Raw genomic sequence first — 24,975 nt, forward strand, 5'->3', positions numbered from 1 at the left:
TTCGACCGTACGACTTATACACGGTGTTTTGCTGTTTCTTTACTATAACATTCACTTCCTTCCATCAGCTCCAGTTGACCAACTGGCAGTAGTAGTATTTGGCAGCGTACACGGCAGTATTAGCCGTGTTCCACTTTTCTTAACTTTGGTGAAAACAGAAACCCTGGTAAGACGACAAACCCCAATCGAATGTTGGGCGGGTTAAGCCGGCGTGGCCCAAATGTAGATTTAAAAAAAATACGATTCACTGTTTAAAGAGCGTGTGTGAGTAAATGAGTTAGTGTGTGACGAAGTGAAAGAGCGTAAAAGCAATATTGAAGCAATCTTGATGAGTTTTTACTAACGCCGACCAGGGATTACCTCGTTTTTGTTGTTGCGTTTACCAATGTTATTAGTTTTGACATCTCAAGAGTCTTTGAGCTACCATTTTTAGACGGTTCTTTTGAGAAAAGCTTGTCATGGTTTTGCTCAATGATGGTTTCGAAAAAAAATTCGAAAGTAATAAAATATGTCCGGAGCGGCGCCGGTCTTCATACGAATGGACCGGTCCAAAATCCCATCCGGACAAATCCCCTGTACGCAAGACTGACTATCCAGCTACGGGTAAATAAAGTCACAGTAAGCCAGAAATGGCAGGCTACTAGACCTGTTGAGGTTGTTGTGCCGATGAAGAAGAATAAAATATGTCTGTATATCAATATCAGCCCCAAACAACACCAATTCGTGAGATCTCGTCGGAAAACAAACTGATAATTTTCTCCGGGACCGTTAAGCAAAGACAATTAGTTAATTAAATCATTTTCAGAGCATATTTATAACGGTTGTGGGACGAAAGAATTGCTCAAAAAGACTCTCAAAGCCAGACCTTCATCATCAATTCCTGCAATGTTTACCACATTGTATGTCATTGCCTTTAAGCTTTTGTGAATGAACTTAAATCACTAAGAACTTAAATAAGGTTGAAAATTTCTTCAAATTGGAGTTGTTCTGAAGATCTGTCTTTCAACATGATAGGGCTCTAAATCCAATGCTAATGCTATTGTATTAGTTTCTCATCCAATCAAATCTCATCGTGTTAGTATGCAAGACTTTTTTAAGCTAACGACTTAAGCTATCCTTAAGGGCATAAAATTAGATGTCGATTGCGAAAACCCTGTATAAAATAATTACAGGGAATTATAGGATGTCGATTCCGAATTAGACTTCTGTTTTACTACCCTGCATTCGACTTGAGATACAATTCTAAATTCGACCCCGGAAAGCGTTCGTTGAATAAAAAAAATCGTTTTTTGAAATTCGAATAATATTCCAATAACCATTTTATCTTTATATGCATTTGTACAGAGATCTTAAAAAATGTGGTGCATTATTGAGTTTTTACTACTACATCATTTTTAATTATTTGATTGTTTGAACAATTGTTACTGTATTCTTCATTCTGATATTAATTTCATCTTTTCCTTTCTTCTTTCTAGAATTGTGCGTTATTATTTTAATTGCCAGCAACCACGTGAATGAAATGAAACGTTTCTCTGAAAGTGAAGTTACATCGTAATAAATACAGTGGTGGTAACCCAACAGGCGGTGGTGTGCGTTTGCAAACCGACACGTTCAAATGTGATTGCGAAATATGCTTAGGTAGCTTTAAGAAAAAAATAGTCGTTGTGTTCCAGGCGCAAACCTAACCGCAGGTCTTACACAGTGGTGCGCTCATGTGCATATGATTAGAGCGAGCGTGCGTGCGTGCATGAGTGCGTGCAAGCAAAAAAGTGAAAGTGTTCTCACTCGTAGGGCTCATCTAAATGGTGCATTCCGTCGCCACAGGCAGCAGCAATGACGCAAGCAAAGGAGGACCTATCGCAGGATATTGCGCCGGCGGGCGACGGAGGGGGCGGTACCGGTGTCGGTGCCGCAATCGGTTTCCATAATCATCCCCAGCCACATCATCCTCATCATCACCAGCAGCAGATACAACATCCACTGCACCCACATCAGGAGCATCCGCTTGAATCGTCCGAAGACCATAGGAAGTACGTGTTTCCGGGGTCGTCCCAAACGACCGGTTCGCAGGCAGTACAGGCCGCTCAGTTGATTGGTGGTGGGATGAACTCCATCGTGGGCACCAACGCAAATCCATCGGCCAGCCGAATAATGCTAGATTACCAGCGTCCCACCGGCGGAGGTCACTCGCGATCGGTTAGCCATGGCGAAGGTTCGTTCGGTGGGTCGCTTGTTGGTAGTGGTGGCGCAGCCGGACGACCTTCCGCCTTGAAATCGGCGGTCAAGGGAGGTCATCAGAGGGCCTTATCGCAGGGTCAGATTATGGATGCACCAACGATCGCAACCCGCGGTCACAGTAGGGTAGGATCGAAAACGGATTTTATCCTACCTCCCGGTCACAAGGATCAACCGGAGCAGCGAGACACAGCACCACCACATTCGGCCTCCTCCATCAAGGGACATTCGCGGCAAGCATCGCGATCCGAATCTATCTACACGTTACGCCGCGCTGACAAACCTCCCTGGTGGAAGCGGATCATGTTCTGCCGGACGGCCAACAGTAAGCTGGAGGATCGAGGGTATCGGATAGTCGTCCCGAATCATACCGTACCACCCAAAACGCCCAAGCGAGATCATCCGAATGGGCGCCTGTGCGGCAATAAGATACGTACCACCAAGTACACGCTGCTTTCGTTCGTGCCGAAAAATCTGCTCGAACAGTTTCATCGCATCGCGAACTTGTACTTCATCTTCATTGTGCTGCTGAACTGGTTCCCGCAGATCAATGCGTTCGGCAAGGAAATAGCCATGATCCCGGTACTGTTTGTGCTCGGCGTAACTGCGATAAAAGATCTGTTTGAGGATCGCCGACGGAAAGCGTCTGATAAGCGGATCAACAACTCAACCTGCCGCGTGTACAACGGGTAAGTGTAATTGACTGTTTTTATTCAGGGTTTATTTTGAGGGACCTCATTCGCTAATCATTTCCTGTGAATACTCCCCCATGCCTCATATCACGCGCTACGGCGATAAGATTATGGTAAGAGGTTTCAATGGAGGATATGTTTCGAAAACATGATGCGATAATCAACCTGTGTGTTGTTTTGTACTCATTTGTAACTTATTAGATTGTACGATTAAAAACGATTGAAAGAAGGCTTATAAAATGAGCTGTTTTATCTTGCAATAACGTCACATAGCTGGAATGATATTGTGCTCCAATGGAATCATTTCTTCCAAAGCGTTGACGGAACTAGTGGAAAGGAATGGTGTCGTGTCATTTACACCAGTAAAAGGCGCAAAACAACCCACGAAACGCAAGCAAAATGCGCAAATGTGCTTGTGATAAAATTTCCGTCAGAAATCACGCCTCATTTATGTTTAGTGAAAAATGGGTGACCATTGCAACCGCCGTTATCAGTGTTTCCTCGTTCGGCACGTTGTGCCCACTTGGGGGTCGGTTTAAATTATGCCATAAAAAGACACTTCATAATTTATTATGGCAGCTTGCATTGGTGCGCTGGAGAAAACATTAAATGCTTTAGAAAAGGAAAAGAAAATTAAGTAAATCGTTTCACTTGAACGTTTAAGTTTTGTGCACTTGTTCTTAAAGGCGCAAGGTAACATGGCTAATCTAACTCGGATTCGATTGCAGAAAAATACAATTTGCAGGAAATAATTCACACCATTGTCGGTTACGTTTCGTTCCAGTTAATAACAACCCGTTAAATAGTTGCCGGAACTTGTTTTGCAAAAATGCCAGCTATTACAATAAACAATTTATCGCTTCGTTATTTCAGAAATGATTTCCTGTCAACGCATTATCGTAAATGGGTGTGTAAGATTTGATTTTGATTTGGTTACGACTGTATAACCTTATTTTCCAATCTTTTTTTTTTATTTAAACCTTAGACTATTTTTTACCATGTAGCTAATTCCTAAAGTACGGTTCGGAAGAACTGGTCCGGAAAGGTGTTTTAGTACCGATCCTGGCGTGTAATGACCAGTGCCGTGTCCATTTTTTTCTTATTTTTAATTATTTTTTTAAATTCATTTTATAGAGGCTTTAGATCTTCTGGTTGACATTCGCCTCTTCGTGTACAACAAAGAATTCTTCCAATGTCACTAAAATGCCACTACATTCTAATGAAAAATGACTCTGAAGTTGAAGATTCATGAACTCTCAAAGGATCGTCGGACATAATTTGACGTATTTTTTATGTTTTAGGCATTTGAAATAAGGATATTGTTACAAATGAAGTAACCCGATGTATAAATTCATTGGAGAAGTGTAACGCCGAGTATAAATTTATCTACGAGGAATCACTCATCTTTAAGAATTCAGGAATTTCTGAGCAATCCATTAATCTTTGAGGATTTACGGCTTCTTCCAATCAGGGGACGTTATAGACGCCCTTTCGCAACGTGTGTAGCCATATGTCAATTAATGTACGTTTGCCAGCTGTTTATACACTAGACGCTCATTATGACTGGTGATTTTTACAAAGCACAACAATTTAGGACAACGTAATCACTTATTATTTTATCTTTCTGATGAAATAATTGTGCCTAATTGTTTGATATAGTTGCAAAAAGTTTTGTTGTGAGCTTCAGATGCAATTTTTTCAGTTTTATAAGACATTTAAAGAAGGTTGTGAAGTCGTTTAAATTCGTACCTGTGTGAGTTGTCCACCCATCTTTGTTGACGATCATAATGTCGGAAAAGTAATGGAAATTATATTGGAAAATATATGTCGGCAATAGAAGGATAGCTAATAGGCACCATGTCCCCCAGATCTGGCTCGTTATGACTTTTTGTGACTATGATTTCTTCCGAATACCTACGTCGGGGAATGCGTCATGACTCTATTTGTTTAATAAAACACAAAGCAGCGAAGGGTTTTAAGACAATCTTTGGACATAACTTTAAAAAAGGATTAGAAGCTAAACTTTTGTAAGGTTCTTTCTGCTTGCACACTACTTCCCGAAAAAAGCAAATATTTTCAAGCAAATTAGGATGAATTGATTTAAAATTCATATTTTTTTGTGTTTCTGTTTCGGATAAAATCCAATCAAATGGATGTACGTGATATTTTATTTCTGCCGCGTTAGTAGCATTTAATGAAAGCACGGTGGCCTGTAATTAGATACATAACATTATGAAGCTGTACAGCCATTTTATCACATACCAAATCCCATGCCAACAGTAGTGCACAGCTGTTCAAATGCCACATGCAGAAGAGGACGCGTTTCATCACTCTGCCTGCTCAGCGTTACTTAAATGCGACGGTGAACGCGGTTCGATGCGGTGGTTCAATGCCAAACTAAAAAAACTACCAACACGAGCCAATAGTCGCGACAGCAAATGGTGTTTGCATTTATCGGTGCCACCGTTTTTGCCTCGTCGTGTCTCGTGTGGTGTGTGTTTTTTTTTTATGTTTCTCGCTATCTTGTTGCGTGGATTCGACATGACCGTTTATGTGTGTGTGCATTGTAGTCTACATCTTGACAAGTCTCTACACCAATGCTCATCGACTTAGCAAGAGGATAGGAAAGTTTAAAGTTCTTTTTCTCCCTCCACATCATTTACTCGCTTTCCCGCGCTCTACGTGCAAATATGAGCGAAGGAAACTCTGCCAACGGAACCATCGTCCACGTCGTCCACGACGTCCACGTGTCCATGGTTCGATGGACGAGTGGATGGTTGAATGTGGCACGGATAGCGACAAATTATCATAGTGCCCTGCCACACCATGATGATGCATCGAGTGCGGGCTGGGACAGCCATCGGCAATTGGCTCGTGGACGACCACGGACTGTGAACATCAACACCATATACAACAGGCTGCGGTGGAGCCACGCTATGGGCAGCTAGAAGGAATTTTACGCCAAATACTCCACCGTACAACAACAACACCAAACAGCGAAGGATGATGTGATGGCATGTGGCGTGTGGTTTCTTTGGGGGCAAAGAATGACTTAGTGTACGCCTCATGCCATAATTATAGATTGTTTGATGATTGCTTACACACGGCCCGGTAGTGAGGTGTTTTGACAAACCTCAACACTGTTTTTCAATTGTGATGGTTTGGTTCCGTTGTGCTTCCCTTTTCTCCACGTTTGTGGTTATTACAATGTCCGCAGGATGTTGTTGTCCGCGAGCTATCACGTGTATTTGTGCTACAGTTTGGCCAACTTTGGTTGGCGAGCCGAGCGAGTGATAGTTCTTTACACAACATTTGATTTGGGAGAAGATGGATTAAACGGTTGGAACCCCTTTTGGAACTGATAATGTTTTTGTTTCTGGCAATACCCTGAAATTGGCCGTAAATCGTTACAATCTTCAAGACCGATGACTAGCGATAAACGGAACAAAACGTTCAGTATGCCCGTACGCGAAACTGACGAAAGTGAACGTTTCATAAATAGAACCCCAAAGTCGTCCGAATCGCCATGCGAGTCCACGGCAGAAAGTGCGAAAAGTAACGGAAGGCAACGGAACTCAGCAATTAGCGTTCGCAATTTTCTGCCACAATTTGTTCTAATGCAAGGCACGGTTGGCCGAGCGCATTCATTTTTGTCGCCAGCGGGTTGACGTCTTCGCAGTCGTTTGCTAGCTCTTTGGTTCTGGCCATAGTGAATCTCTGCAAGTGTTGGTGGTTGCGTAACTAAATTTTCGCCATTTCGTGACATTGTCGTGGCGTCCCCGGCGTTACGAGCGTGCCTTATTATTATTTATACTTCCACTGTACTCGTAACCGTGCACAAACTGTGGCCATTTGGCTGCTAGTCCCGTGTGTGCGCACACTGCACCATGCCGTTGGGTCTCGCGGCGACGAGGTCTCAATGTTTGCTTTTGCTGATTTTGACTTCGGTTCGGTTCGTTGAAAGAACACCACTTGGGTGACCAACAGAACCAACAGCACCAATGCTGCTGCTGACGGATCGAAAAAAAAATAAGCGAAAACGCAATTTTCAACTACTTGGCCACGACGCAAGAAAGAAATTTAAAAAAATCATATTTCTTTTGCTACCCTCATGGGCACGTAGCACACGGCAGCTCCATGGTGGACATTGTTCAAAAAAACGGACCATGTCCAACCCAATCTCGCGTTATCGATCGAGAACGGACGGCGAAATTGTAGAAACAAGCAACATGTTAATGGTGTCCGATAGCACAGTGGTTGGGTCAAAATCTGATAGACACCTGGGTCTGACCCGTGTAGGAGGTTTGTAGGAATTCGATTACATACACCCTTCCGTCGGCCGTCTCCGTCAACGTGTTTTGGCAGTTTGGAACAGCGAAGAAAAACCCATTTTTTGATCAATGGACGGTGTTTTATTGCGTTTTTTGTTTTTTGCTGGCTAATTGTTTCAGCAGATCTTGATTGTCATTGTCGCGAACATGGTGGAGCGAATAGGAGAGACCTAATGTAATCGAAATATGAGAAAAAGGATGAAAACTCATCGAAACACCCTTCAAAGCACCGGCGGCTCACCACACTCTGCATGGCATTGGATCAAACAGTCGTCTTATCTGCTCACGTTCACGTTATCAGTAAGGGTTTTTGAAGGCTTATCGAGGCATTAGACCAAATTGGTACCAATAGACCCGATTCGTCGCTTACCACTACCAATGGAGGGGGTTTTTTATGTGCTATTTATGTTATCTTTAGCTAATTTCGTTCAATGCGCAAAAGTTAGTTCCGCTGGCGGAGGGACTCGCCAAAGATCTGTCTGCTGCTGATCCATTGCTAATTTCAACGTGTGTTCCCACTTCGTTTGTGCACCATGTTTCATTTGCATCAGTTGTATGTTTATTGTTTTCCAGTGTGATCGCAATATGAAGCAGTTCGTTGGGCTGTCTAACTAAACATTATCGCATCAACTAAAGAAAAACACCCAGTATTGATACTATTTGCAGCGCTTCAACTGTCCATACAAGTGTTGAAGTTTGCTGACGCCGTAATCAACTGCGCTGACAGCTCTGCACTTTTTACTGTCACGCATAGTTTGGATCGATTAAGGACAGCATCGAGATTCGAAACCAACTGTGCGTACATGGAAAATATGCTGGCAAGTGCGGGTTGCTGTGTGTCCTGTGGTTGATTGGATGTTTGCTGAAATAGACGATGGGGAGAAACGATGTTGAGTAACGCATACGCATCAGGAACTGGTGGTATATTCTTTGCTTACCGCCGTTAGCTTCACCACAGCGATATTTCTTGTGACGGCGTCGCTAGTAGCGGTGACTCCGTTTATGGCATCATTCCTCATTTTGATGTAAGCCAGCCGATCCTTTACCAGTGCGTCGATCGCAAGCAGTTGCGCTCGGAGCACTGCTTCCACCTGGCCGGTCGTTGAAGAGATGCAACCGCTCAACGATGGAGCCATGTTGGAGGATAGATACTGTACGTACGGGCTGATAAACTCGGTTGCGCAAGATTTTCCCTTTGATGAAACGCTAGGAATGCGTCGCATTACACTGTCCAGAACACGATATGTGGTAAACAGTAGATTCTGCTCCGCGTTCAATACCGTGTCGCTAGCAGTGTTGACCAGCAGCTGCAACCTTTCCTCGACGTTTGGCTTGATAATGGTGTAGCCTGCACTGTATCTCTCGCTGAATACCCGTGTGATCGCTATGATCGTATCGGCGGAAGGAGCAATAATATCGTCTTTAAAGGATTTGATCTTTGTGTTAAACGACAGCACGCTGGTGGAAATGGTAGTGTCTGATGCACGAAAATCCCTCAAGAAATCGGACGACAGTCCACTCAGCCGGGTGAACAGATTTGAAAGGCTCGAGTCGACGTTGGCAAATGTCTCGGACAGCAAACCAATGTAGGAAGACATGAGCGTGTCGGATTCCGTCAATATCGTAGCCGTTTCCTTGAGCTTTCCGACGAACACCGTAGACTCGAGCTTAAGTGCATCCAATAAGCCGACCAAGGTTGCGATTTGGGACTTTGTCAGTTTTTCAAATATTGCCTTGGCCGTTATCGGTTGGCTGAATGTAGCGATGCTTCGGCTAAACCTGGACAGGGTTTTGGAAATGTCGGCCAAGATGAGCAGCATGTTGTCCACAGATTTTCCGAGCAGTGCACCATTGGTGGACGAATAAGCGGTAACAGATGCAATGGCAGCAGGAGTTTCCTGTTGCAAGATTGTTACTGCTTTGCCGTTAGCAGTGTCCAATGAGAGAAAAACTTCGGCGGGCAAGTTGGTCGTGTTGATTGCCGCCCAGCTAATACGATCGGTGAGTGTTGCTATATTTGCCAAGACGAGGTTGTACATCGTAAGTATGGCACCAGCAGCAGCGTTTTGTACCGCGTTACTAAAGGGCAGTTTTGATGCAAAGGTTACCATCGATTGCTGGGACGCTTGGATCACTACCCCCACAGCGCGAGCGGACACGGATACGTCGGCTTCCGCTTGGAAACCGCCTTGCACAGACACTCCGAAAAAGGGAGAACCGCTAGCAAGCTACGTGGAATAGAGCGGAAAGCAAGCAGAAACGCTCGCCCAAATTTGAATGTCAATCGGTGTGACAATTTGCGGGTTTTGGGTACGGTATCGTAACGCAGCGCTTACCTGCAAGGACATAAACAATCCTACTGCCACTGCCAAACTAAGCGCCTGTCGCCGGAGATCCATTTCTCTCCACGTTCTGCCACGGAAAGCAGCTGGATTGCACCAAAAATATGTCGGAAAGTAAATTACACGTTACGGGCCCGACCGCATAAGGTGTGTTCTTTTGTGACGCTCCCTCGTTTAGGGTTGTTTGGCTATGCGACCGAAATGATACTAGTCTGGTGCCCCTTAAGACTACGCCTGGCTACTGTCTGTTTTATTAAAGCCGCTTTCCTAATGCTGTGTTTGCTTCGGTGCCTGTTTCCACAAATTTTGTAGTGGTGTTGCGTCAATATCAATCATGCATTGTGAAGCTTTATTTTGTCAGGTGGTTTTGCTATCCCCGCCTCTGTTGTAAGATGAGTAACATCGGACAAGAACGGCTCAAAAACATCCACAAGGGTACATTGTGTTACTGTATTCCGCGTGCTTTTAGTTCAAAACTTTTGGAACCGAAATGAAGTTGATAAAAGTGTGGCTGCTGTTTCTTTCACTGGCGGTAAGTAGAGTTGGATTTGCCATAACCGATGACATAATGTGATGATGGATTGTGCATAAGCGTTGTGAAGCAGGGTAAAGAACTCCGAAGGGACTCAACATACAAGTAATGGACAACTTTGTTACATTTGTTTAAGGGATGCGAAGCTTTGTTCGGAGTAGAGGTTACCCCGAACATTCCTGAAGCGGCAACCATAACGAATGCCTGCTCGAGGTTCGTGTCAGTATCGCAGCAGATCACCCAATCTGTCAACAATCTTGGAGAGGTGTCGTTCATCACATTTCTGCTGCAAGGTGGAGCTGCCTCCTTCGTCAGCTCAGTGTCACAAACCTACACAACTCTCGCTGCGATCGCTCAGGAACTGAATACGGTGACGAATGCGAATACCGGCAATGTGAACACTATTTTCTCTGTTGCGCTTACCAGCATGAAAGCCTTCACCGCAATCACCATAGATGAGCGGTTTGCGAAATGGTTCGTACTGCAGAATGCCAAACCCGATTTTTCCACCATCGTTCTGACGCTTAATGCAGTGATTGACTTTGTCGAGAACACCGCGCAACCAGGTATGAAAACTTTCTCCTCCAGCCGAATTTCGCAAGCCACATTTTATAACGCTATCCCAAAGCTGAAAGTGAGTGCCGTCGCACAAAAACTAACCGATATGGCAGATTATCATGAGACCGTTGTACTGCCGTATATTAAGAAACTCGTCAACACGTTTCGTGTGACGTCTGATAAGTTGGCGCTGTTTCTCACAAACGCGGACCAAGCATTCCAACACTTGGATGCGACGTTGACTTCAACCTACGGACGGTTTAACGAATTGAGCAAATCGGCAACATCGGCAGCGAATGAATTGCAGCCCACCATTCGAACTGCTGTGCAACAGTTCACCAGCCGAATGGAGGAGTTTACCGATCTGTATGTTGGTGGATCGGCCAGTGAGTATGCCAAGTCGGCTTCCAGCATGTACAACTCTTACTTGACCACACTAACCGCGCAAACAAAGGTGATCGTAAGTCGCTTAGAACGCGCACGTAACACGTTCAGCGACAGTGCGCTGGAAAGCTTCGGTAAAGCGCTTACATTGGGCCACAGTGCAATGACACAGACGCTACTGTTCACTATAATACAGGCAACCAGTCAAGCCAAACTATCCTGCACTGACCAGGTGTACATTAAATTCATCAACGACTTCGGTACGCTGCTGCGGAACGAGGTTTGCGACTGTATCACCGGCAGTGATTACGACATATCGCCAATCGTCAACGAGCAGATAACCAAGGTTAAAGACATCCAGAAAGACGTAGCGCAATATTTCAACCAACTGAACAGCGCCATTGCTGGGCTCTCGAATTCTAGTCCGCCAAGTGCGCGAATGCAGCTGGACATGTTTCTCACTGCGGTATGGTTTTGTTCCAAATGATGTGTGATATGTTTGTCTTGCTTTTCCATGCTAATCGAAGCTTCCACTACTCATTTTGCAGTTCTTCAGTCAGAGCAACAATATAACGCCCACCCTTTTGCAGCAGTTGGTCAACATGGTGACAGAGCTTGGTGTTGATTATGATCTTCTGATCGGTCGATCGCGTTACTGTTTGGCTATGAATGTGGCGGTAGCGGACCGGTTGGCGAGAAACTTCTCTACGGCAATATCTGCCTGTTTGATTTGATTGGAAACAAAGGATTCATCCCGTACAGAATTTGTTGCACAGTATGCGAATAAAAAAAAACAGAATACAGTACCAACAATCACCAGTAAAGCTTTTATTAATGCTACATAATAAAAGAAATACATGTTATCAACATTCTACTGTAAATTTACGATGGAGGCGTCTAAGGTATACGCTCAGCAAAACAATTACCTTCTTAAGATGCGAATGTAGATAGTAGTAGCAGTTGTGTTGGCGATAGATAATTCATTACCTCCCGGCGAAGAAACATAGCTTGAAGACGCCGAACAGTCGATCCGCCTAGGCAGTATGAATAATGAATGCGATAAGTGCCGCAATTATCAATGACGATCCACCGGAGGTTCCTGTGGTCTGTGGTTACCCCGGCAATAATTTCCCCGAACCTTGACCTCGGTCAGGACATCACAATCCGGTAATTGTAAATCGCAGTAATCATTTAAAGTGGCCCGAAGGTGTAATTGGTTGTTTTGGTTTGACTCAACAACCACAGGGCGTAACGTGTTGCGATTATGATTTGAATGTCGGATGTCGTTGCGATAAGATGGGAACTGTTGGAATTTGACAGATATAATTTTGTATTTATTGCTCACTAACTAAGCGGTAGAGGGGCGGCTCGGTGGTGTATTGGTAGCGGTGCCGGTCTTTACACGAACGGACCGGTCCAAAATCCCATCCGGATGAAACCAACGTACGCAGGACTGATTATCCCGCTACGGGTAAATAATGTCGAAGAAATCCAGAAATGGCAGGCCTCTAGACCTCTTGAGGTTGTTGTGCCGATGTTGAAGGTAGATTATGTCGTAAGTTATTGAGATTTGTGAATTAGCTTATTGTGGACAAAGGGTTTAAAGATACCGAATTGAAAGAATTCGTTGTACTATTTTTTATAATTGTTTATGTCGAAATTTTAGCTACTTTTGGAATGAACTTTGTGTTTTATTCGTTATCCGATAGTATGTGTTACGTGGTACATAACACTCGCAAGGAGCATTCCTCATTCTCCCCAGATATACTCAGCCGGTTAGTAAGTTAACTTAACGTGAAAGTTAATTGCCCAAGACCTCACAACCTGTAAATTACGCTGTCCTACTCTAGGACACACCCTTTAACGCAAGATCAACTTCAATGGGTGAAGTTTTGTCTAAAATGAACCAGTTATTGGCAGCGGTTGGTGGGTTTGGTCAGTATTGAATAAATACACTCAGTCGCATTTTGTGCCCGCTGAAACATTGCTGCTAATCGGCTTCCAAGGATCAGCTAACCTTAAGTGCCTACATTACAATATTTTACGCTATGACTTCATTTGGTAGAGAAACTGGAACCATATTTCACATTTTGTAACTAGAAAACTGCTAGAAAATTGTATTTACATAAGAAACAAATTTACCAAACCAAATCAACCGCACCACAGCTGTAGTTTTGCGTGTTACGTGTGCTACGTTTTCTTCGCTTTCGAACGCTGTATATGAAACGCCCCAAGAGGTAAAGATCATTTGTTTACCGTACAGCAAAGTATAAAAGAAGTCATTTGTGCTGTGCAACCGATGCTATCCTGGTTCCGTGTTGTGGGCTGGCTACGAATATACCAACACGGAAGGTGCGGTGAAGAGTAATAATCATAACAACAATGTGTATGTTTGTGAAGAGTAACGATGCTTCACCAACATCATTATAATCATCATAACCATCGTCTTAGTTCCGTCGTTCGGGTGAAGGTGGCACATAAACGATTTGCGCATCGATGCTTTTGAGGGAAAAATATTGTCTTTCCCTCCCAGAAAAAAGACAAGTTCGGTCGGTGCCGCTGGTGGTTCCAGTGCTAGATGAAACCATTTGGAAACCATCACCATCGTAAGGAACTAACGCTGCATGTAACTTTCGTAACAATTTCAAACGGAATCAATACAATTTGCTCCAATCTGCCGATCATATGTGGCTCATCGGTAAGTCACAACAAAGGGACACTATGTTGGACGTGAGTAATTTGCACTTACGCCTTGAACCGCTCGAAACCAATACTTTTCGATTACATAACAAAACACAACAGCTACTCAGATGGTGGTTACTGTGCACATGGAACCAACGTCGGGCGGAAGGTGACGCATCCGTTTCGGCATTTGGTACTTGCCACCCACGGTGGGTCATCAATTACTGCCCGTTATTGTTAACCGTCGTTGGCTTCCCGATAGATGAACCAATGAATGTCCAGCCATAACTTGGTGTTCGAAGGCACTATCAACTGTTACTAACTGAGTAATCATAAGTAATCAACAGTAGTATAAGGTTAAACTAAATTCCCTTTCTCGTTGTTTGAACAATTTTCTTTTTTTGCTTTCAAATGTATGCGTGTTTTGAATGTTTGAGCACATGTGAATTATCGTGTTGCTATAATTTCAAAGTCATGTGACACCATTGTCCAAACCCGGAACATACTTTGGCACATGCATTTGCGAACGTGTGTATGGCTGGGTAAAGGATTAGAGGTGTACCGAGCCACGCACGTGACAAGGAAACGTTTACATTATTGGGCCGTAATTAGCGAAGCTGCCCAACTGTTCCAATTGCCCAAAAGTGTAAGCAAACACTTGCCCTTCATTATCCGTTTTGCTCGAAAATATCGCGACGAAACACTGCCTGTAGTGGGCCTGAGAAACAGTACCTCAAACCAGTTTTCCAACGAATGTAGCCTGTTTTTTTTTTCGCAATCAACCTTATAGTGAACGAACCGGATCAACGGATTGGCAGCCGACTAGAGGGTGCCTTCGCGACTAGTAACTGGCACGGTTAGGTTCAAGGTCGGCTCCTTCCTTCCCTGCGGCCCCGCTCGCGGAAGTGAATGTGCGCCACCGCCGAATAAAACGTGCACCTTCACCGTTCGCCTGTACAGGAAATGGAGTGTTGCACCTCAAACCCTATGGCTTTTATGTGTCCCGCGTTTGTCATCATGGGCCGCGGTTGCGCTTAAATGGACATACGTCACACACACACATACATCATCGCAGGTGTAAAGTAAATTACCTTCGCACCGATATACACCACTACTAGCCGGCAATAACACGCGGCGATTTGACCATGACCGGACGGTACGTTCAACGATGGACAGGCCAACATTGTAAGGGCTTTTTGTTTTTTCGCTTTGCCTTGATCTCAGTGCCTTTACATGATTACTTATGCTCGCTCGTCGATCACGTGAGGTTCGTGCTTCCACTACGGTCGGAAGAAATCAACATAGGAAACATGGCCCCATGCACCACTCAGTCAGTCAATCGGTCAGTGGGCGATAGTGAAAGTAAGTTGCTACCATTATTACTGATCGTGCATCATTTTCGGCACATATATATGCACAACTGACATAAACATATTTATTTTTTACCACGAGGGAGAGTTGTCATCTCATTTTTCAAGCTTGGAACATAAATTAGACAAATCCACTGCACTATTTGGGCGGCAGGCAGTGTAAAATGATACTTATGATCATTGGACATCTGTATTTAAAAATTAATCTCTGTTGCTGACATATTTTTCGAGATGATATACTTTCGATTCGACGAGAATGCTCCCTAACAAATTGTTCTGAATGGTTCATGTTGCGAGCGCAAATAAGTTTAATACCAGATACTAGTTTACTATCCCTTTGAAATGATCAGTTATGTACCAAATAAAAGAAGGCTACGAACGATCTGTCGGAGTGTCGTCAAAGTATGAGGTTGAACACTTAGAAACAAGTTTGAAGGAAGATCCTTTACAAGAGCAAAAGAACCTCGCAAAATCGAAGTTACTTGCTTATCAGACTCTACAATCGCTTTGCGAATTTGGCCTGCAGCAGGATGAGGTCGCTCACGGACGAGCCCCGTCGTTAAGCAATCCAATATCCCGGGAACTCTGATGAACCCATCAAATTCAACAATCCTTCTCAATTGGAGCCAATCACTCCTCCCCTGTTCATGTGGACGACCTAAAAAGATTTTGCGGGGTAGGTTGTCCGGTATCTTTCTCGTCACATGATAAGTCCACCGAAGCCTGGCGAGTTCATTATAGCGGTTCCTCCATTGCCGTTCCACAAAAATGGCGCCAAAACTATTTCTGGGACTCTTTCTCTCGAACACGACTAAGGAGATTTCATCAGTTTTGGACGGAGTCCATGTCTCAGAGCCGTATGTGAGTGCCGGAACTATGAAGGTTCGATAATAATCCCAGCTTCGCTCGTCGCGACAGCTGTTTTGAATAGAGCAGTTTCCTAACACTGTAGAAAGATTTTTTCAAAAACCAGCACTCTAGAGCGCATATCTTAACTTCAATGTTGAAGATTTGAGTTTTTGTCATTGTAGGTGTCCATGTGGCGATTTCTCCTGACTCATAACGGCAAAATGTGGGAATCCCAATGACGCGTACAGCGAGTTTCGAGTCGATTCCGGCCTACCTCTCGCACAACTAGATATCTTAAATCATTTATTATTTTATGGCGTTGATCCTTACTAGATAAGGAAAGTTTGTATTTTTATAAGGTATTCGTAATCTTTAAATCGTCAAAAGCTGTTGCCTAAAAATGTTTACAAAGAGTTAGGAAATTTTTAATGTTTTGTTCAAAAAGCTCAAAACACCAAGCTCTTGAAGATCATAAACACTTAAGGTAGAAAAATTGTTAAGTGCCGCCAATAAACCCTTAGGGTAGGTTCTAGTATTTTTACCAGCGTGAAGCCACTTCACGTGATGACCTAACGAAATGCGACGCACGCGACCCTCAATGTGCACACTCGCTGTTGCACATATTTGTTTTGTTTGCCACATGTTTTCATTACATACGTGTACAAACACACCGGAGGCATAGAGCAATTCCATATCGCGCAGCATAGACGGAATAATTGCGAGGACGGGGATTGTAGGCCGAGTGTCAACCGTACAGTGGCCATGCGGGGCCTATGTAAGCACAAACCTTGGCGTGAGGCTATCGCACGCGTTGAAGAACACATTTCCATGCCGCTAGATATTAAATTCCTGGAGGACGAAGGTACTCCTCTCCCCACTTTCCACGAATTGGGTACCCATCATCGTCTTCGCTTCCGCGTTCACTCAATGGGGAAAAATGTCACAGGGAAAGGGAAAGTCATGGCAAATGAAAGCTTACACCCGATGTCACCAGTAAATATCAATCAATGGCAACCGCAACGTGGCGCATGGCGACAAAATGGCCCAATGCCATACGGTGCTATGCGATGTGCATTGGCAATGGTTCGCTACGATACGGACGCAAAACGGAGGAAATAGGGATGGGTAATAATGCTTGACCGAGGGGTGGGTCGTCAAATTTGTGCTTTTGCCTGCCGCCTTCCTTACAGCGTTGCAGTTCGTTTTACATTGAAGTTTTTTAACGCGTGTGTACACTTTCTTCTTCCGTGACTGACAGAACCGTGCCAATGTCAGAGGCCAGATTGAACATAGCAATGCATGCCACGCCGGTAATGAACCTTGCCGTGGAAAAGCGGATATTGATCGGTCAGTTTGTCTGGTGCACCACTGTCGAGGTTCTGGAGTAATCCTGAGCTTTCGCTTTTTTTTTTTTGATAACTGCTTACGGGATATCGCACGTGTACATGGTATACGAAGTTATTAACCGAAATTCGTTTCTGTTTTTTGCTTACGTCATATGATGGGAAGAACTATTTTCCATCAATATTCAATGTGGTCCCGGTTCTCAACATGATGCAATAATGTCGACGAAGTGCCATTTGTAGTTCGGGAGAATGTTCATTTTTTTTCATCTGAAATGATGATTTTGTACCCCTTTCATAAACTATATGCATCTTTCATCGATATCGATCACGTGAACATCGGTTGCTCTCGCTGCTAATAAGGCCGTGCCAACCCCAGCGATTGCGTGGAAATGCTCGAAGGCACTGGCATGGTACAGTCCTGTCTAATGGAATTTCCAGTTTTCCCCATGTGTGCGGCCACGTTCTTTATAGCAACCGGTGTAGGGGTGACGTTCAATACAGGAAGCCGGCAGTATATCGGTGGAATTGTCTGCAAGACCCGTTCAGGCAAATAAATCCGCGCCAGCGAGGTTGAATGAATTATTGATGACGATACCAGCGGTCGGAGAATGCTCGGTAAATGATTGAATAAGTAATCAAAGGAAAACATCTAGCGTGTCTAAAAAAAAGGCATTACCGGTTATAGTGTTCCACAGCTGCACAAGCGGACTTATTGTCCACCAGTTTGAATACACATGCAAACACACGCTGGCCGACCGTAACTGGAACTTTGGGTCATTAAACGATCAGCCTTTAAGTATTTGGTCATGTTGAGTAAATTGGTGGTGACCGTGAGTGAACGAGAGTCCTGAACCATGCAGGAATAAATATTGTATGTATGACATACGTTTCCATGAGCTTTGCGACAATGCAGGCTTGCGACGCACTCGTTATCAGCAGCATAATTCAACAAACGGAACAATGAAAGGTTGACGTGTATCATTCGAACGCTGACGATTGTAACCATCTGGAAATAAATATGTAGACATTAGGGATATGAATGCGATAATTACACGAAGCAACTTATTGGTCGTCTTGTATCGAGAGGCCCGTTCCGCCATTAATTAATCCACTTCGCGTAGAACAGCTACGTGTTGATTCTTGCTTCACATCATGCACAATGTTGTTTCGATCTTAAATCGTCTGTTCAACACTCTTTGTCAGAAGAATTGTGTATAAAAGCCCGCTAGTTCCAACAAAATATCACTAACAGTCTATATTGTAAAAGCAGGCCAAACCCCGATCGCCTCAACTGGAGCATTGATACATCGAAATGAAAAGGAAACATTGTATTTGATCCATTTGACACTTGGAATTGAATAACAAGTGTTACGTGCTCGAAATTGTAATGCAGCTGCCTCAGATACGACTGGAGCGTCTGGAGCGCAACAACCCCACTCGCTGTAATCGGCCAACTCTTGAATTATGATTATCGGCTACGAACGATACTGTTAGCATTCCTAACTGTATATTTTAAACTAAACACGCCCCTCGCGACAGCGAACAACGATCACGATCGCGAAGTTAAAGAAAAATATTGAATTGAACTTTTGACCAGATGAATTATTCTATTAGCATAGATTAAGAATTCTAGTCAGCTGTAGAGCTGTCGCACAATTAACAATGAAGTTTCAAAAGGTTGTTGGCGGACACACAAGGAACTAGGTTTAGAAGAAACCGAACCCGTTGTGACAGAAAGGCGTGCCGAAGCTATTGCGTACAAATGGACGTGATTCGAATGACAACTTCAATGCTTACCCCTTGAAGAAATCTGAACAGGGGCTGTTCTGCTCTCTTCTCTATCGACGTAACTGTCACTAATATTGTTTCCTTCTCGATTTTTTCGACATTTTTGCAGTGAATCGGAACGCTACAAGAAAGTGCTGTGGCAAGATGTGCGTGTCGGTGATCTGATCCATCTGTCCAACAACGAAACTGTTCCGGCCGATATACTTTTGCTCAAGTCAAGCGATCCGACAGGTGTTTGCTACATCGACACTTGCGATCTGGATGGAGAAACCAACTTAAAGAGACGTCAGGTGAGTAGTGCCATGCTTTGTGCTTGTAAACAATTCTGAACATGATCATTCCTTGTTGTAGGTGGTGCGAGGGTTTGTCGAGAAGCAGCACATCTTTGCACCGAATAAGTTCACCAGCCGGATCGAGGTCGATGCACCGTCAACAAAAATCTACCGCTTCCACGGTGCTGTGATACATCCCTCAGGTGAACGTGTCCCAGTATCAACTGAAAGTTTGCTGCTAAGGGAAAGTCGGCTAAAGGTACGTATAGTCGAACACATTAGGGATGATCCGAATGATAACAGTGATGTTATTTATTATCATCTAGAACACGGACTATGCGGAAGGAATCGTTGTCTACGCTGGACACGAAACCAAAGCTATGCTAAACAACAGTGGTCCCAGGTATAAGCGATCCCGAGTCGAACAACAGATGAACATAGACGTGATATGGTAGGTGATTGAGCCATTATGCTTTGAAAAAGTATCAATTTCTTCTATTCTGCATTGCTTTAAATAGGAATTGTTACAATAAATTAGGTTTCGCATGTTTTACGTACATACTATCCCAACTTTAAGTTCTAATCTTCTACACTTATCATCGTTCATTAGGTGTGTTATCATATTGATTGTGCTTTGTATCATCGGTGCCGTCGGATGTAAGCTGTGGCTTGCATTCTATGCTAAAGATTCTGACAACGACGATACGTCTAACGGCGGTATTAACGATACATTCCGAATACCGTTCCTGCCGTTCGAGATCAGCCCCGAGTATGAAGGATTTCTTGCATTTTGGACGTTTGTCATAATTCTACAGATCATGATTCCGCTCTCACTATACGTTACGATAGAGTTGTGCAAACTGATGCAGGTATATCACATACACAATAACATTGAGCTGTACGATCCGGATTCGAACAAGCGTACCGAATGCCGTGCGATGAACATCACCGAGGAGCTAGGTCAAATACAGTACGTTTTCTCGGATAAAACGGGCACACTGACGGAAAATCGTATGATATTCCGACGCTGCACGATCGTGGGTGTAGACTACAACCATCCTGAGACGGAGGAAGAAAGGGAGTTGAATAAAATCGGTGCACCAGTGCCAATTCTCCAGCCCAATCTAAGTTTGCTGGAAAACTTCCGAGGAAATCCACAGCCCTTGTTAGAGACAAACCAAGGCGTGGGTCGAAATGGCAGTGAGGCTGGAAATGAAATTGTCGCCAATCAAATACAGGAATTCTTTCTGGTGCTTGCTATATGCAATACGGTGGTCGTTAGTGCGACCCCTCACAGGGACAACATGAATGCGAGCGGTGTGATCGAGATGAATGATAGTGATACGAGCGTTACGCTTGTTCGTCCAGCTTTGGTTGACACGGATGGTGGAAGTCTCCCTCTAACGGCATGTGATCCTAACATCGGAGATCGCTATGCCCGACTGACGGAGTCTCGTTCCATTACACCTTCTCCGCCGCCGAACGCACCGTCATCACTGCCCTTAAAAGCAGCTCATGTGCCATCACTGTCGCCAATAAGTAGTTCGGCGGAAACGTCACCTATGTCGGAGAGTCCACCGATGCGGCTTAAATCACTGACTACGCCTACAGCAAAGGTGAAATCACTGGTAGCTAAGCTGGGTAATGTAGCCAGCGGTGGGAAGGGTAGCAGTGTCTTTAAGAGCGCCGACAGAAGCAGCACTGGTAGCACCAGCAGCAGTAAGAATCGATTTGCATCTAACAATAGTAGCAGTGGCGCATCAAAGTTCCACAAGTCCTTCTCGCAGGGTTCATCATCGCCCGCCTCCATCCGGCCTATTTACGAGGCGGAAAGCCCGGACGAACTGGCTCTCGTTAATGCTGCATTCAGCTACGACTGTTGCTTGGTAAACCGAAGCCCGAACCATGCCCTCGTAAGTGTACCCGGTGAAGGCGTTATAGAGTACGAGGTACTGAAAGTGCTTCCCTTTGATTCCACCCGTAAGTGCATGTCCGTGGTAGTACGAAGAACTGGTACGCAGGATGTGGTGCTGTACATTAAAGGAGCGGACAGTAGCATCATGCCCAATCTCGTACCTTGCACACCAGGCTCTGAAGAGTATCGTTTGCGCGAGCAAACGCAGCATCAGCTAAATGTGTACGCACGACAAGGTCTGCGTGTGCTAGTCATGGCCAAACGAAAGCTGGATCCGACCGATTTCAGTGAATGGTACAGCAAGCATGAGGAATGCGAGTTGAGCATGGAGAATCGGGAACGCAAAATTCGTGATTCTTTCGGAATACTCGAACGAGGCCTTACCCTAGTTGGGACGACCGGTATAGAGGATCGCTTGCAGGAAGGTGTGCCCGAGACTATTAGTTCGCTGTTGCAAGCTGGGATTGTTATTTGGGTGCTGACAGGTGATAAGGCCGAAACGGCGATCAACATTGCATACTCGGCGAAGCTATTCAACTCGCAGATGGATATCCTGAAGCTGACGGCGCGATCACGAGACTCGGCGGAAGCAAGCATAAACTTTTACCTCAACGAAATCGAGAAACAGCTAAACTCAAACGGCGCTCCCAACGATGAAGACGCGTTTGATCAGCTGGAAAAACCGCGTGCCCTTGTGGTGGATGGGAAAACGTTGACTTTCATACTGGATCTGCGATCCAACCTCACCAAGCCATTCCTAAGACTGACCCGTTACTGTTCATCCGTGTTGTGCTGCCGAGCGACGCCACTGCAGAAAGCTTTCCTCGTGAAGGTGGTTAAAGAAGAGCTGCGCATCAGTACTCTAGCTATTGGCGATGGAGCAAACGATGTTTCCATGATACAGGTTCGTGTTTCGTTTCGTCCCCTGGTGTTTGCCTGAGTAAATTACGTGTATCTTTTCTCTTCGTTGTAGATGGCCGATGTCGGAGTGGGTATATGTGGACAGGAAGGCATGCAAGCGGTAATGGCTTCGGACTTTTCCATTGCCAAGTTTAAAATGCTGGAAAAACTGCTGCTCGTTCACGGACATTGGAATTACGATCGTTTGGCGCGTATGATCATATACTTTTTCTACAAAAATGCGGTATGAAACATGTCAAATCGAATTAGACGATGGTTACTAAATGCAATGTCTTATAACTTTTGCAGGCGTTCGTGTTTCTTCTGTTCTGGTATCAGTTCTACTGTGGATTTTCCGGTGCTGTCATGATTGATCAGGTGTACTTAATGATCTACAATTTACTATGGACTGCATTGCCACCGATGGCGATTGGAGTGTATGATAAGAAAATTATCGACGACCTTCTGCTAACGTATCCACAGTTGTATCAGCATGTAAGTGCAACTCTACCGGTAGCAAAGCTGTGCAATTATTCACAATTTCTTGCATTCTATCTCATTCACCTCCGTTTGTAGGGTCGTCGGGGGAAGGGTTATAAGTGGTCATCGTTTTGGATCGTGACGCTCGATGCGGTGTACCAGAGTTTGGTTATTTTCTTTGTAGCGACGGCAGCGTACTGGGGCTCTGATGTGGACCTGTGGGTTTTTGGTACTACTATAACGACCTCCTGTTTGTTTACGATGCTGCTACACTGTGCCATAGAAATTAAATCATGGGTTCGTATGCAGAACAACAGCAATTTCCTGATCATGTCCATGGGTAACCAATTTCTAATCTTGTTACATCTTCTATTCCAAACAGACAAGCTTACATGTCTTATCGATAGTGATTAGCCTGGTGTCGTTCTATGCGTTTGCATTTGTGTACAATTCAGTTTGTGTCAACTGCTTTGGATTGCCGTCCAATTACTGGGTTATCCAGATGAGCATGAGTACAATACAGTATTATCTGATTACGATACTTTCTTCCGTACTTGCCCTGTTACCACGGTACGTATTCCTGTGATTGATTGTGCCTGAACATGCGTGTTCCTTGTGTTTGTGTTCTTGAGCACTGTAACTGATACGGTATTTTCCGTGCTCCACAGATTTGCATATCGTGTAATCATAAATACCGTTTGGCCCTGCGAAGGTGTACGGGTGACGCTGCAGTACAAAGAAGAAAAACGAAGAGGTGAGAATCTGCTGGTAACCTGGTCCCGTTCGACGTCTGCCTCATCCATATTCAGGTACTTAACACACACAACCTCAAGCAATCACTCGAAATCCAGTACGCTGATCACGAGAAAGCGTTCCGCTACGACCACTGCGGTTGGTGGAATACTTGAGCGCAATGCACCACGGCAACGATTTGGCTACTAAGCGCATGTTCAGGTTGTCATTAGCATGACAGAGGAAACATCAGTGGTACAACCGGAATGGAACGACTCGCAATATCAGCAACAGCCGATTTGCCCACACTCAATATATGTCTATTGTCGATATACTGCAAGAAGTCTTCGTAGTAGAATGCAGCTTGCTAACAATCCTGGGGGTAAATAATTTTGAATGCATATTGTATGGTTGTGTCTGCTTTTTCATTCGTAGTTTTCCCTTTTTTCTTGCTGTTTGAATTGGTTTGTGTTTGCGTTTACTCTTTGGCGTTGGTATTTTATGGTAGTGGTGTTCATATGCTTATCTTACTTCAACATTTTAAATATGACTGTAAACTATGTACATAATTTAATACACTTTATTGGTTTGGTGAAATTGTATTAGATGCAATATGTTTAATTTCGTGTAACAATTCAGAGCCCAATTTTAACAGATTAATCTGTTCAGTATATCCATGCACATTTCATTTAGTGTAAGAATTACGTATTCCTGTAGAAACCGCTGTGGACGAAAGGTATGTATTTGCTGCTAATTAAACAAATTTCACTTGTAATCAATAATTCTTTGTATTAATTGCATGTATGTACAATTTAGCTATTACTAACCGTTTCACATACCATTGTTTATAGTTTTTTAATTTAAAATTGTTTATATTTTCATCAAACGCACCTGTAGCATATGAGTTTTGTTGAAGTTGTGTGTGTTGTTTTGTTTTCCTAAATATGGCTGAGGTAAGTCTTTGAATTTGTTGTGTTTCTTTCTCCTATACACTACACTTTTACACTATACTTGAGCGAAGTATGTCCTCTTTCGTTCACAATATGGCTTATTCTTTTTAGATTGAAATCACTGTATAATTTGGAAGAAATCTTTCCTTTAAACCGTTTGTTACCACGAAGCACCAAGCAAGAAGCAACATAATGGACTGTACAGAAGTTGGCAAAGTTTAGCGTGGGGTGTGTGAACTATTTTCTTACCTTTTGCTGTGAACGCCTTGTTTGGCTTGCTGTTTACCATAATGGTTGAAGATTTTTTTTCGCGGCTTTCTATATCGTCAATGCTTAAATGTTGCGCCACTCTTTAATCCGAGTTGATTAATTGCAGGTTATTAATTCCCTATTTTCCGTGATATGTGTTTCATTGCAGAACCTCCCATCACAGGGCTTCGCATAAGGCTGTAATCGGCAGATGACGTGACTTTTTTGAAAAGTATCCTCAAAATGCTTAGTTTCATCAGTTAGCAATCAGCAACAAGCTTTTCAAATTCGATCACCTAAGCGAACTTGTTAATAGAAAATGTATAACTATTAATAGAATCAAAAAAGATAACACAAACTACTGCTCT

The 24,975-nt window shown here is 43.9% G+C and overlaps 3 protein-coding genes across 3 annotated transcripts; 2 read left to right on the plus strand and 1 right to left on the minus strand.

Annotated features, from left to right (window-relative positions):
* The first annotated feature begins 1,833 nt into the window (after positions 1-1,833).
* LOC128712565 (phospholipid-transporting ATPase VD) lies at positions 1,834-23,618 on the plus strand. The gene is made up of 11 exons (XM_053807458.1): positions 1,834-2,924; positions 19,219-19,399; positions 19,461-19,640; positions 19,708-19,832; positions 19,992-21,054; positions 21,148-22,200; positions 22,270-22,440; positions 22,506-22,691; positions 22,773-22,973; positions 23,059-23,246; positions 23,345-23,618. Exons 1-11 carry the CDS (start codon positions 1,834-1,836, stop codon positions 23,616-23,618), a joined length of 4,713 nt encoding a protein of 1,570 aa, XP_053663433.1.
* On the minus strand, positions 7,929-9,657 carry LOC128711350 (uncharacterized). The gene is made up of 3 exons (XM_053806218.1): positions 9,595-9,657; positions 8,197-9,486; positions 7,929-8,120 (listed from the first exon to the last, which is right to left on the minus strand). The coding sequence occupies exons 1-3, from the start codon at positions 9,655-9,657 to the stop codon at positions 7,929-7,931; spliced, it is 1,545 nt and encodes a 514-aa protein (XP_053662193.1).
* LOC128711351 (uncharacterized) lies at positions 10,091-11,808 on the plus strand. Its single transcript, XM_053806219.1, has 3 exons — positions 10,091-10,132; positions 10,269-11,540; positions 11,623-11,808. The coding sequence occupies exons 1-3, from the start codon at positions 10,091-10,093 to the stop codon at positions 11,806-11,808; spliced, it is 1,500 nt and encodes a 499-aa protein (XP_053662194.1).
* Positions 23,619-24,975: the final 1,357 nt, after the last annotated feature.

Source organism: Anopheles marshallii, chromosome 3 (genome assembly GCF_943734725.1).
Source record: "Anopheles marshallii chromosome 3, idAnoMarsDA_429_01, whole genome shotgun sequence".
In the NCBI taxonomy this organism is placed as follows: Eukaryota; Metazoa; Arthropoda; class Insecta; order Diptera; family Culicidae; genus Anopheles; species Anopheles marshallii.

Bases quoted from the DNA above. Each gene is read 5' to 3' on its own strand.
- LOC128712565 (XM_053807458.1), top strand. From the start codon at position 1,834: ATGACGCAAGCAAAGGAGGACCTATCGCAGGATATTGCGCCGGCGGGC. The intron at 19,833-19,991 runs GTAGGTGATTGA...ATCGTTCATTAG, and splicing joins ATGAACATAGACGTGATATG to GTGTGTTATCATATTGATTG. The intron at 21,055-21,147 runs GTCTTTAAGAGC...GGCGCATCAAAG, and splicing joins GCGGTGGGAAGGGTAGCAGT to TTCCACAAGTCCTTCTCGCA.
- LOC128711350 (XM_053806218.1), bottom strand. From the start codon at position 9,657: ATGGATCTCCGGCGACAGGCGCTTAGTTTGGCAGTGGCAGTAGGATTG. The intron at 9,487-9,594 runs GTAAGCGCTGCG...TATTCCACGTAG, and splicing joins GATTGTTTATGTCCTTGCAG to CTTGCTAGCGGTTCTCCCTT. The intron at 8,121-8,196 runs GTAAGCAAAGAA...CGTCTATTTCAG, and splicing joins CTGTGGTGAAGCTAACGGCG to CAAACATCCAATCAACCACA.
- LOC128711351 (XM_053806219.1), top strand. From the start codon at position 10,091: ATGAAGTTGATAAAAGTGTGGCTGCTGTTTCTTTCACTGGCG. The intron at 10,133-10,268 runs GTAAGTAGAGTT...CATTTGTTTAAG, and splicing joins TGCTGTTTCTTTCACTGGCG to GGATGCGAAGCTTTGTTCGG. The intron at 11,541-11,622 runs GTATGGTTTTGT...CTCATTTTGCAG, and splicing joins TGGACATGTTTCTCACTGCG to TTCTTCAGTCAGAGCAACAA.